General features: G+C 53.1%; 5 protein-coding genes and 1 non-coding gene across 6 annotated transcripts; 2 read left to right on the top strand and 4 right to left on the bottom strand.

Annotated features, from left to right (window-relative positions):
- Positions 1-800: 800 nt before the first annotated feature.
- On the bottom strand, positions 801-885 carry PHACADRAFT_t70. The gene has a single exon. It is a non-coding gene; the product is annotated as a tRNA-Asp (tRNA).
- A 106-nt stretch (positions 886-991) lies between these two features.
- Positions 992-1550, top strand: PHACADRAFT_94000 (uncharacterized protein; the record flags this gene model as incomplete). The annotated part of the gene is made up of 2 exons (XM_007395876.1): positions 992-1255; positions 1308-1550. 2 exons carry the CDS (start codon positions 992-994, stop codon positions 1548-1550), a joined length of 507 nt encoding a protein of 168 aa, XP_007395938.1.
- A 28-nt stretch (positions 1551-1578) lies between these two features.
- Positions 1579-6210, bottom strand: PHACADRAFT_256352 (uncharacterized protein). Its single transcript, XM_007395875.1, has 16 exons — positions 5801-6210; positions 5640-5737; positions 5338-5589; positions 4859-5280; positions 4642-4807; positions 4486-4588; positions 4267-4429; positions 4146-4212; positions 4005-4095; positions 3836-3945; positions 2901-3780; positions 2650-2840; positions 2505-2586; positions 2135-2451; positions 2015-2079; positions 1579-1960 (listed from the first exon to the last, which is right to left on the bottom strand). The coding sequence occupies exons 1-16, from the start codon at positions 6147-6149 to the stop codon at positions 1633-1635; spliced, it is 3684 nt and encodes a 1227-aa protein (XP_007395937.1). The 5' UTR covers positions 6150-6210; the 3' UTR covers positions 1579-1632.
- Positions 6211-6291: 81 nt separating this feature from the next.
- PHACADRAFT_184398 (uncharacterized protein) lies at positions 6292-7758 on the top strand (the record flags this gene model as incomplete). The annotated part of the gene is made up of 3 exons (XM_007395874.1): positions 6292-7059; positions 7109-7693; positions 7751-7758. The coding sequence occupies exons 1-3, from the start codon at positions 6354-6356 to the stop codon at positions 7756-7758; spliced, it is 1299 nt and encodes a 432-aa protein (XP_007395936.1). The 5' UTR covers positions 6292-6353.
- Positions 7759-8009: 251 nt separating this feature from the next.
- Positions 8010-8569, bottom strand: PHACADRAFT_28638 (uncharacterized protein; the record flags this gene model as incomplete). Its single annotated transcript, XM_007395177.1, has 3 exons — positions 8010-8266; positions 8312-8489; positions 8558-8569. The coding sequence occupies 3 exons, from the start codon at positions 8567-8569 to the stop codon at positions 8010-8012; spliced, it is 447 nt and encodes a 148-aa protein (XP_007395239.1).
- A 243-nt stretch (positions 8570-8812) lies between these two features.
- On the bottom strand, positions 8813-10211 carry PHACADRAFT_256349 (uncharacterized protein). The gene has a single exon (XM_007395873.1). The coding sequence runs from the start codon at positions 10018-10020 to the stop codon at positions 9403-9405; it is 618 nt and encodes a 205-aa protein (XP_007395935.1). The 5' UTR covers positions 10021-10211; the 3' UTR covers positions 8813-9402.
- Between the last annotated feature and the right edge of the window lie 316 nt (positions 10212-10527).

Genomic DNA, 10527 nt, shown 5'->3' with positions numbered 1-10527 from the left:
CTTCTTGTCTGCCACGTCTCTTCCTCTCCCATCCTCCATTCACTTCGCGTATACCTTCACTGTATCTTCCTTAAGCTGCGGTACAAATCAGGTTGTGCTACAGCTCAAGGAGTAGCTTCCCGATTGATATGTCCTTTGGTTCAGCAGCACCTACACTACTCTGACAGGTATGTCACCATATATTCTGTGGTAGTCACAGCTGACGATTATCTAGATGTGTAATCATATGTAGCTGGCATGTCAGGTAATAGGTGTCACTCATGTAAGCTCATAAGTCTGCTGTTGTGTTTTAAGGGCTCACACTTTTAGCTTTGTGCAGGGTATCCATGCAAGTCTCAGCAAGTCATGACAGATGTGAAGAGTGCACTAAGCACGGTGTCTGTCTGGAAGATTAGCATGTACTGTAGTGTAGTAATAGTCCCTAGAGCTTTGTATCTTCCCTAGTTTTGTCAGGAATATATTGCTTTTTATTGTCAAATTTTCATGCAAATAGAGCGAAAATTCAATGGAAAATGTGTAATTTATTCAAACGGGGACTGCCGACGTATTCAAACCCCGCTGCAGAACATCTCGGGAATATGGAAAGACCAGCCCGTTACCCGATCTCGTTAGCTAACCGTTAGAGCTTGCCTAACGGTGCACTGATGTTATTTACTTATCTTTCTGACAGTTAGGTAACGAGGAGACGCGCGTCACGTACCGCGCAGTGAACTGTTCGGTAACGGCATCAACTCATTTATACCTCACGGCGCGCCGGCGGTGTAGTACGTTTCTCGCTGGGAAACGAGAGAAAAATTGCACTCCCTGGCGGGGAGTCGAACCCCGCTTTCGCGCGCACCTTCGAAAGATGACAGGCGCGTGTACTAACCGATATACTACCAGGGATACATGACATTCTCATAATTATACCCATTACTAGCTTTCAAGATATGATTTTCCTTGAGCAAGGTGCGAACCAGATCCTCTCAACGTCTTTTTGCTCATGATGTCTATGTTCGTCCGAGTGCCTCGTTGCGTCTCTACCTCGTTCTGTCGTTCTCGTACGCTTCATGCGTCCTTCCCTCGTCGCGACCTCGTCGGCCCTCCTGACCCCGTTTCAAATCTGCGTCCTGTTATCTACGATGATACTCCTGCACAGTCCGCGCCTGCCTCACATCCTTACTCTCTGAAGGAGTTCACTGGCGACACGCGGGAGTACCAGTGGAAGGTACAGAGGCAGGAGCTGGACGCGTACAACCACAACTTTTGGGCTGATGTGCGTTATTCCTATCAGGACTGCCGCTTGTAGTTTTTAAAATGATGCTCAGAGTAATACTCGCTTCAACGCGGCACTTGAAGCTCGCCTCTCTTCACTTCCTGCTGATAGCACATCATATGACAGAGAGCTCGCCATGTCAGACTTTTATGGCTCTTGGCTGGCGCAGGAGCAGGACCGGCTGCGGGCGTACAATGCTGAATGGCGGAAGCGCAACTGGGACAACATCGTCCTCGAAGCCCGTGTCAAGTACCAAAAGTTCATGGCCCGCATCGGGCTTGGCAGCAGCACGTAGAGCATTGTAATGTGGAGGAAGCGTGGTACGATTAGCGTGCGGTGTTACATGCTTGGACATGGTCAAGGACATTGTAAGAGCTTTACTCCCAATCGTTCTCGGCTAGCTCTCTAATACGGTCAACGACATCCTCCAGCCCCAACTCCTTCAATGCAGCGCTTTCCCACTCGTAGTCCCCTAGGATACCCTCAACATCCACGTCAGGCATGCCTGGCCACCTTGACTGCAGCTGCGACAGTGTTGGCATTGTAAGCGCATCATTTGGCTCGGCGATGATGAACCCTTCGCATGCAGAATACTCGGGGTCTGCGTGAATCGTTGACACTAACGCATGGTACAGTGCGGTGTGCCGGAACCGCTTTGTGATCTCGGCATCCGTGGTGTTCACTGTGTGGCGGATTGCTCTCCAGCTAGAGTCGAGCAGGCTCAATTACGGGATTGCATGTGACAGAGGGAATACGTACTCGTCATGTAAATAGATCCTCCTCCAGACACTTCTGAAGGCATTCTGCTTCCTCGCTTCCGGAATCTGGGCGTCATCCTGTAAGCTGATGCATCCGAAATGGCACACCGTTAAACCTCACCTTAGCGTGTACTAACAGCCGCAATGCAATCACATAGTGCTCTAGTTGTCCCTCGTCCTCGTTATCCTTCAAGGACAATGCATCCGCTGCGTCCTCGATGCTCAGAGCCTTGCCCTGCAGCAACCTCTTGACTAGCTGCTTGAAAACACTCTGAAGAGCCCGCCGGCCAGTGACAGCGAGCTTAGTCGCTTTAGCTTTTGTGATCACGTCGACCTGCTGATCGATTGACTGCCTGTTCCGAGATGTTGAGAGTGCGGATTTCAGATCCACAAGCAAGGAGTCGTGAACGGACACGAAGTCAAGACCGTCGTGGAACGCTGCGTAACAAGGTCTATGGCCAATGCCGAAAAGTGGAAGGAAAATTACTCACCACCAAAGATGCGATCGTCCACCGCGGAATTCGTTTCCAGCGCATCGGCGAGGTACGCAAGCTTGCCGATACTGAGCATCAGCTGTGCAGCGGGATGATCAGTATTCCAGGAGATTTCCTCGACCACCCGTGACATGAGACTTACATGCTTGGCACTAAGTTCGCCTGCACTCTCGGCCTCCTCGAGAAGAGAATTTGCCGCGATGCCGTAACGGCCCTTGCCAATGTCATGGAGCCACGATACGCTCGGGTGTCGATGGCTGGCGAAGAATTTGTCGAGGTACGCGCTGAAGACAGCGTGGTGCTGTTCTTGTGCAAAGAGTGTCCTGACCTCACCTTATATACTTCTGTCAGCCCGCCGATCGCTGTCTCACACACAACAACAGATTTACATACCATGTTCAATGCACCAGGCACACATCTCTTCAACGAAATGCTCCTTGTACTTCTCAACGTACTGCCATATCCGGCGTTGGTATGGGTTCGCATCCGGTGGATATACCTTCTCGCGTTCGCTGTGACATAGTGCTGCAAGACCGCCGTAATCGCGGTAGCGTTCCGCGAGTACGAATGCTCGGTCGATGAAGCCCGCGCGCCGGAGCGTGTCGAGCACGACAGGACGCGCCTGCCTGAAACGCTCGTCGAACTCAGCCTGGACGCGCGCGTGTGTGGGGTCCGATGTCGCAAGTGGGCTGCCGAGCCATGCGCACCATTCTGCGTACGCAGAGAAAAGCACACCGGCAAGTTCAGGCAGCTGACCGCGCAGTGTGGCGAGCGTAGTTGACGGAGTAGAGATGGTAGTGGTAGATGACGGTGAGTCGATAAGGCGGAAGGTTAGGTCGAAAAGGTGCGAGACAATGTCAATAACCCGAGACTGAGATGCCCATGGCTCAATCAGCGGGAGGTCAATGCCATAGACACGAAGATTGTAGCCACGATAGTCAGTTGCGCTCTGCAGGAGGGTCAGAATAATGTCGTTCGCGTGAGGCAGAGTTTCTTGGAGGCTGTGCGTGACTTCGTACGAGGAGCGCTTCACAATGTCGTTCACCCGAGGGAGCAATGCGCCAAGGTCCTGGACCTTCAGGCGGAAGAAAGCACGCATGAAATCTTCGTGGTGTCCCTCGCCAGCATCGTGCATATATGTATAGACAGCTTCAGCCAGGACGTAATGGTTGCCGCCGGAGGCAAGAATATCGTTATGCCTTAGCCACAGCTGTGAGGCAGCATAGAGCTTCTCGGCATCTGTTGCAAGGCGTTGGCGACTCCTTTGGCTCATCTACACACGGCTATGTCAGCTGCTGTACACCTCAACCTGGGGAGTATGTTTGGACCTTTGTGAGCACACCGTTATCGTTGATGAATTTGATGAGGAAGCTCAGTCTTTCCCTGCGATGAGTCAGCTGGGCCGTAAGATCATGATTCGGTCGGATGACGCTAGTGTCTTGAAAGGTAAAAGTAGTCAACATCATGACAAGTAAAATCTCTACAGAAAGACTATACCGGACTCCATTATAGCCTGACTGAGCTGCTCAGCACCTGACATCAATGCTTCCTCGTCTACATCCGGAGGGAAGCTGAAGTGCAACGGGTTCTGGATAACTCAAGTGAGTAATATGTACATTCCTGGCAGACTGAACGTACCTCAGGGTGCGACCCGTATAGAATTGCCTGTGTCATTGTTGACTTAATCAGATTCGCCCTTCCAGTACTAAAACACGGTCGGCCCATCAGTCCAAAGAGGTGAACGCGAGATGTCACTTACGCAGCCTGGAAATGAGCGACCTTCTCCGCATCAACAGATACCTTCATGAGTGTCGCGGCGGTCAGCACCATCAATGTACTCTCATCTCCAACGCGAGGCACGCCAATACCGAGCGTCCGGTCGCTAGCCGACTTTAGCTCAAGACGGTCAGTGTATTCTGTATCTAAATAATGTGCTTGGTCCTGGTTGATTCATATTCATCACGAAGAAAGTACTTACCTGGAGCACACAGGGCGACAGTGTCTCCAAATTGAATAGCAATCATGCTACCCTCGAGAAGCAGCTGCATGCGAGCGTGCATGGGCGCGCCGGAGCTCGAAGTCTAGCGCCGACATTCCATGCTCAGCTGGTTGATTCAAGAGTAAAAGAACGCACACTCTGGTAGGGTACTTTCTGAATCTTCTCTTCAATCACTCGGAAAGCACCTGATGAATAAGAGAGTCCGACGATGGCATATATGCGTTTGGGCTGGGGTGCGATATCAATCGCCACTTGGTCTTCAATGCCTGCAAAGGAGATGAGAATGAGCAGCTCATCGGACCTGCCTCCGCCATCAGCGTAACATGGAGGAGAAACGAGCTTCACTCCGTACCCAGTAAGCTTGATGTCCAGCAGCTCCAAATCCAAGTCTAACTCTGTCCCAGAGATACTTGCAGCGAACTTCTTGACGACGTATGGGCCTATAAGTGACCAGACATCCTGGTCGACAAGTAGCTCCTCCCAACCCTCAGTACGCATGTTCCACCTCTGAACGCGGCAGTTAATGAGCGTCCACACATCACGGCCTGTATTGTCGGCCGGACGATCGCGCAGCGCAACAGCGTTGATGTTTCCTACTTCAACCTCCGTACCCTGGGAAGTAGACGAGAGGAAAGTTGGAAGAAGGCGGGAGAGGGAATACATGGATGTAGGGCGATTGAAAGCGTGGGCTGTGATCAGATACTTCCCGCTGGAAGCAGCCAATACAAGGCGGAAGAGGCGGCCTATTGACGTCGAAACCACGAAGGTTTGTGGCTAGGACAACAGCAAGGAGTTAGATAGATGTTCCGAAGTTCGGGAGGTGCGACGTACGTCCGCACGCGTCAGCGTGGTCACTCTCTCATCTGCCGTCAACGGTAAGTTGCTTCTAGAGGATGGTTCACCACCAGCCAGACCCATGCCAAGACTATCCCAGAAGTGCAGGATGCCCCCGGGAGTAAGAAGAATAAGCCCTGGTTCACGCGTAGGACCATACGGGACGAGTGCATGCAGTGCCGTGTCAGCCAATGGGTCCAGATCTTGAGGGCAAGGGAAGATGTAGCATGTCGGTGTACCCGTTAAGGCCTATGAGGATGGTCACAGCCAGAGCAAGCAGAATCGTGAGGTACACATACTTGTGAGTGGTTCCACACAAAGCATTTGTCCGTTGAAGCCACAAGAGCAAAGCCTGACGCGGTGTCAACCTCCCCCGTATACGCATCACGGCAGAAATCTACACAGCCGTTGGAGTTCAGCTTCTGAGGCATCTGGGGCACAGTTGGCATAGCACACATACCGGCATTTCTGAGCAGTAATTTCACCTCTGTCGGCAAATGCGCGTAGAATGTCACCTGGAGCTCGTCCGACTTTGCGAATATTGTCTCGAACTTGAGTCCTCGCTCAACAACAATCTCGTCCACAGCGTCCTGGTCTACGTCCATCCCCTCCTGCGCACTCCCTGCGTCGTCCCTAACGCTATCATGCCTATGCAAGGCCCTGGCAGGCGTACCTATACGCGAGAGCTGTCTGCTTCCAGATGGTACAAGGCTGCGTCGGCGCGTGATGTGCTGGGGCGCGAGCTCTTGAGACGTGGAGCGTCTGTATAATGTTCTCCTTGGAGCGGGTGTCGATCCAAGATCTTGCATTTTTTTTTCTCCCTATGAATCAAGAGAGACAGAGGTCAAGTCTTCCAAATGAGAGCCACCGAGGCTCTGGTGTACGCGGAACAACAGAGTTCAGTGGACGCCCGCGACGCGTCCAATGGGTTGCTGACGTAAGCAACTAGGCCGGGATTCAGTACTTCAGCGACACCCTCCAGCGGAACTCATTGATGATCTTCACTCTGCACCATGCTCGGCGTTGAGGGCTACGGTAGCGACAGCGACTCTGAAAACGAGACCAAAAAAGTCACCACGACCCCTCTGCCGAAGTCGACGCCTATCGCACCAAAGCCAGCAGGGAAGGCGGGCTTGTCTTTACCTCCGCCATCCAATACGATACCACGAGCGTCGTCTTCCAGCCTCACACTGCCACCTCCCAAGAAGAAGGCCCCAAAGAAGATTACTATTGGGCTACCTTCTCTCCCTAACGAACCGTCCAATGATGATGACGTCGACGAGCGACCACCGCCAAAAAAGCCCAGGCTCGAAGCAGGTGTAGGCTCGTCTACGCTCTTGAGCATGCTTCCTGCACCGAAAAATAAGAATCCGGTGTCGCAGCAGCCGGAACGTGTACTCGGCGCTGGGCGAGGGCCGGGCCTGGTCTTTCACACAGGCTCCAACAGAACCAAGTCTACACAAAGCGCAACTGTTGAAGATGCGGACGAAGATGAGAGCGAAGACGTTGCCAGGAACGTTGCTCCCGTCAGTGGTGGCTTACTCGAAGAGGCGGAGGATATGCCAGTTGCAAAGTCGGAGAAGGCGGGGCCCAGCATACCATTCTTACCGCCGCACCTCAGGAAAGGCAAGGCAAATATCAGCACAGAGGACAAGCCGTCGCTTCCCAAGAGCGCAGCTGCAGTCTCGTCTGCTCCGGCTGTGGATTTCTTCTCACTAGGTGAGCATGTAGCATATCATTGTTATTCTCGTGCCTGATATAGATACAGGCTCAGCGAGCTCGTCATCCTCACCAACACCTGTCACCCGGTCGGCCACACCGACACCATCCGCCTCTATACCTTTCATTCCAACGCCCTCTCTCCCATCCGTCTCCTCCGCCCCGAAAATCGACGACTTTGCCCCGCCAGAGCCTACACCCCAAGACCCGTATCCGGGTTATTACCTCCTGCCTTCAGGCCAGTGGGCGGCGTACGACCCTGCGTATTACAAGAAGTTCTATGACAAGTGGAAGAAAGAATATGATGCCCACGTGCGGGCTCTCGAGAAAGGCGTCGAGAAGGGCTTCGAAGGTATTGAGACGGAGGGTGCAGCGGAGGTGAACGCATTTGAAGAGATGGAGAAAGCGAAGCACGAAATTCAGGAACGCGAGGAAAAGAAGGCACTGACCAAGGGCGGTCAGCATGTCCAGGTCGCGCCACGTATGAACATCAAGGGCGCGGCTCTCAGTGGCAGGGCGCGGTCGCGGCACCAGCTGAGCACGCTCTTAACGGAAGCGTATGGCAATCGGGAAGCCTTGGAAGAGAAGATAGCGCAGGGGAGGAAGAACCGAAAGGAGGCAGGCAATAAGTACGGTGCGTGTCCAATTATTCTCTCGTTCTTGTGGACCCATTGCTCATCGCTCATACCAGGTTTCTAATACTGCGGGATTCACACCTCGTCTCTCCTTCGAAGTTGTCGTTACCTCAAGTCAGTCTCCGAAACAGTCAGATTATGTGCGAGGGACTGCGTATGTTGTACAATAAGTCGAACACATAGTATTGCTGTAGATGCAATGCAATGGGTATGAGATCCAGGACAGATGACTCGACACAGCAAATCAAACATAGGCCAATGTTTATTTCGAGGACGAGAACTCTGCAGCAAATGTTAGCACTAGTCTGCCTCACGTCAACAAAGGAACGACATACTAGTAACGGACTTGGTACCCTCAGAAATGGCGTGCTTGGCGAGCTCACCGGGGAGAATGAGGCGGACGGACGTCTGGATCTCGCGCGAGGAGATGGTTGACTTCTTTGAGTATGACGCGAGCTTTGACGCCTCGGTAGCAATGCGCTCGAAGATGTCGTTCACGAACGAGTTGAGAATGGCCATCGCCTTGTTCGAGATACCAGTGTCTGGGTGGACCTGCTTGAGGACTGCCACGCCTGTCAGGCGTGCTGCAACTAGAAAACTTCTAAAACAATGCGTACCCTTATAGATGTAGGAAGAGTAGGTCTCCTTGCGCGCCTTCTTGCGCTTCTTCTTTTCACCATCGCCGCCAGCGGCACCACTGGTCTTTGAGGCAGTCTTCTTCGCCTTGGTCTCAGCCTTAGCGGGGGCCTTGGAGGCGGTAGTAGAGGCAGGGGCCTTGCTGGCAGTTGAGGCGGGCTATGAGGCGCAGGATGGCGCGTTAGAACACGCCCTTGCTCCTCTATCACTATTCATTGTCTACCGACCTTGGGTGCCATTTCGTGTAAGCTAGCAAAAAATTCTTGATGTGAGTATGGGATGCGATGAGCTTGAGAACCAGTCAACACACCCTGTGAGTAGGTGAAGTGGATAGAGGTTGTGGTACGAGATAAAGAGAGTGGTGGTCGAAATTCAAGGTGCGTCGCGAGTTTATGTAGTACGTTGATCATCACGTGATAATTATTTGCCGCCCGGACGCGTCGCGTCGCGTGGCCCATGATAAGCGCCTGTCTGCCATACGCTGTATCAGGTTTGTTCGGCCTACTATGTTGGATATGAACGATGGTAATCTATTACTCCTATGGCGTATGTTGCGAACTTGTCACATAGCGATCTTTCCACTCATCCCCACTACGTCGTCCTCATCAACCGCCCACACCAAGAGCGCCTTTCCGTCGGCCGAGGCATCCCAAGCTCCATGAACCGCCACTTCTTTATTGATCACCATAGGGTTGAGTGCACGGTACTCGAAGGACTTAAATTTGATGCCAGGGTTATGGAATACGGCGGTATCCAGCAGCATGAGAGCGGTAAGTGGTCCATGCACAAGACGTTCTGCGGAAGTATGTGAGGCACGCTAACATAAACAGCCGGTACAGTCACAACGAACCTGTGTACCCCTCAGAATGTGCGTAGTCCTTGTCAAGATGGATATAGTGCCCATTGAATGTTAATGCGGAGAATCGGAACAGGGACGTGGCACTCGGACGATAACGAAACGAAAACTCCGGAGCGGGCATGCCCGTCACTGTGACAACTTACTATGAGCTACGTTTGCTTCACTCATGGCTTTGCAGGTATGAAACACCATCGCTTGTGTCCCCTTCTGTGACTACGCACCTTGCTTAACGCCCCTGCTGCTTGCCTGAGCAGCCAGATAGACATGGGATCGCTCTTCCTCGATTGCGACATCGTCGCTCCCATCTCGCTTGTACTCGATCTGCTGCTTCACAAAAACCATCGGGCTACCTCTCTCGAACCCCTTCTTCTGCACATCACGCATCTCAGAGTACGCGGTCACCTTCTCGCCGACGTGCAGCGGCGCCTTCCAATGGATCTTGCCTCCCGCCCACATCCGACGGGTGAAGGGTTCCGGCGGGCAGAAGTCTACATCTGTACCGTCCCACCGGAGCGTGTTCTCCGGGTTGCGCGGGTGGAAGAAAGCGAGATGATGACCGTAACCCAGCGGACTGCCTATGGCGGGTGCAGTGTAGGGCTTGCGTGTGCCGTCGCGCGTCGGGAGGGTGATGTAAAGATCAGAGACATGCTCAGGGTGAAGGGTGTCAGAGAGGGTGAGTTTCTTGTCCGATACAATCCACTTGTCGAGAGCTTCTAGATTGAGAGACGAGGAGGGCACTGTAGAAAGGAAACGTCTCTTTGATAGAGTGCTAGCCACAAAGGAGAGCATGATGACGGTACGTCGTGACAAACGAATGCTTTGAAAGCACATGCTGATCCATCGTTCCACGCGTCTTCACCCTAGCGTTCGTCCGAAATCTTTGTGACGACAAATCACAGGCACCGTAGGCACCCGGGCGCGTGTGCGCCGGCAGCAGGCGAAGCTCACGGGTGGTCCGTGCGCAGACCTGTTTCTCGGGAAGAGTCATCGTCGCCACTGCCTTGCGCGTCTGTCTCGCGGGATCGAGCTAGGGCGGGCGCCACGGAGGACAATGACGGAGAGGTGATCCGAGTTCCCACGCGGAGTCAATCTGCAAGCTGTGGACACGCTGCTTCGGACATAACGGGGCATGGCTTTGACAGCCTCCGTTGGCCTCCTGCCTCCTCCTGCCCGCTGGTCTGCTCGAATTGTTGTGCCGACCCCCACGAGTACGAGACTGGGGTTCGGCCAGCGGGCACGCGCCTCAGCCGACGCGAGGAAAAATAGCTGGAAAAACGAAAACTATTTTCACGCGGAAGCAAATAATATCCATTTATGGAATAATGGAGCCAAAGACAC

Source organism: Phanerochaete carnosa (assembly GCF_000300595.1).
Source record: "Phanerochaete carnosa HHB-10118-sp unplaced genomic scaffold PHACAscaffold_5, whole genome shotgun sequence".
NCBI classification, from domain to species: Eukaryota; Fungi; Basidiomycota; class Agaricomycetes; order Polyporales; family Phanerochaetaceae; genus Phanerochaete; species Phanerochaete carnosa.
The sequence above is the reverse complement of the archived record's forward strand: the minus strand, read 5'-3'. Positions and strand labels throughout refer to the sequence as shown.

Excerpts from the sequence above, each read along its gene's own strand:
- PHACADRAFT_256352 (XM_007395875.1), bottom strand. The coding sequence starts at position 6,149 with ATGCAAGATCTTGGATCGACACCCGCTCCAAGGAGAACATTATACAGA. Across the intron at positions 5,738-5,800 it reads ATTACTGCTCAGAAATGCCG|ATTTCTGCCGTGATGCGTAT; the intron begins GTATGTGTGCTA and ends ACGGCTGTGTAG. Across the intron at positions 2,587-2,649 it reads GCGAACTTAGTGCCAAGCAT|CTGATGCTCAGTATCGGCAA; the intron begins GTAAGTCTCATG and ends CCCGCTGCACAG.
- PHACADRAFT_256349 (XM_007395873.1), bottom strand. The coding sequence starts at position 10,020 with ATGTGCTTTCAAAGCATTCGTTTGTCACGACGTACCGTCATCATGCTC.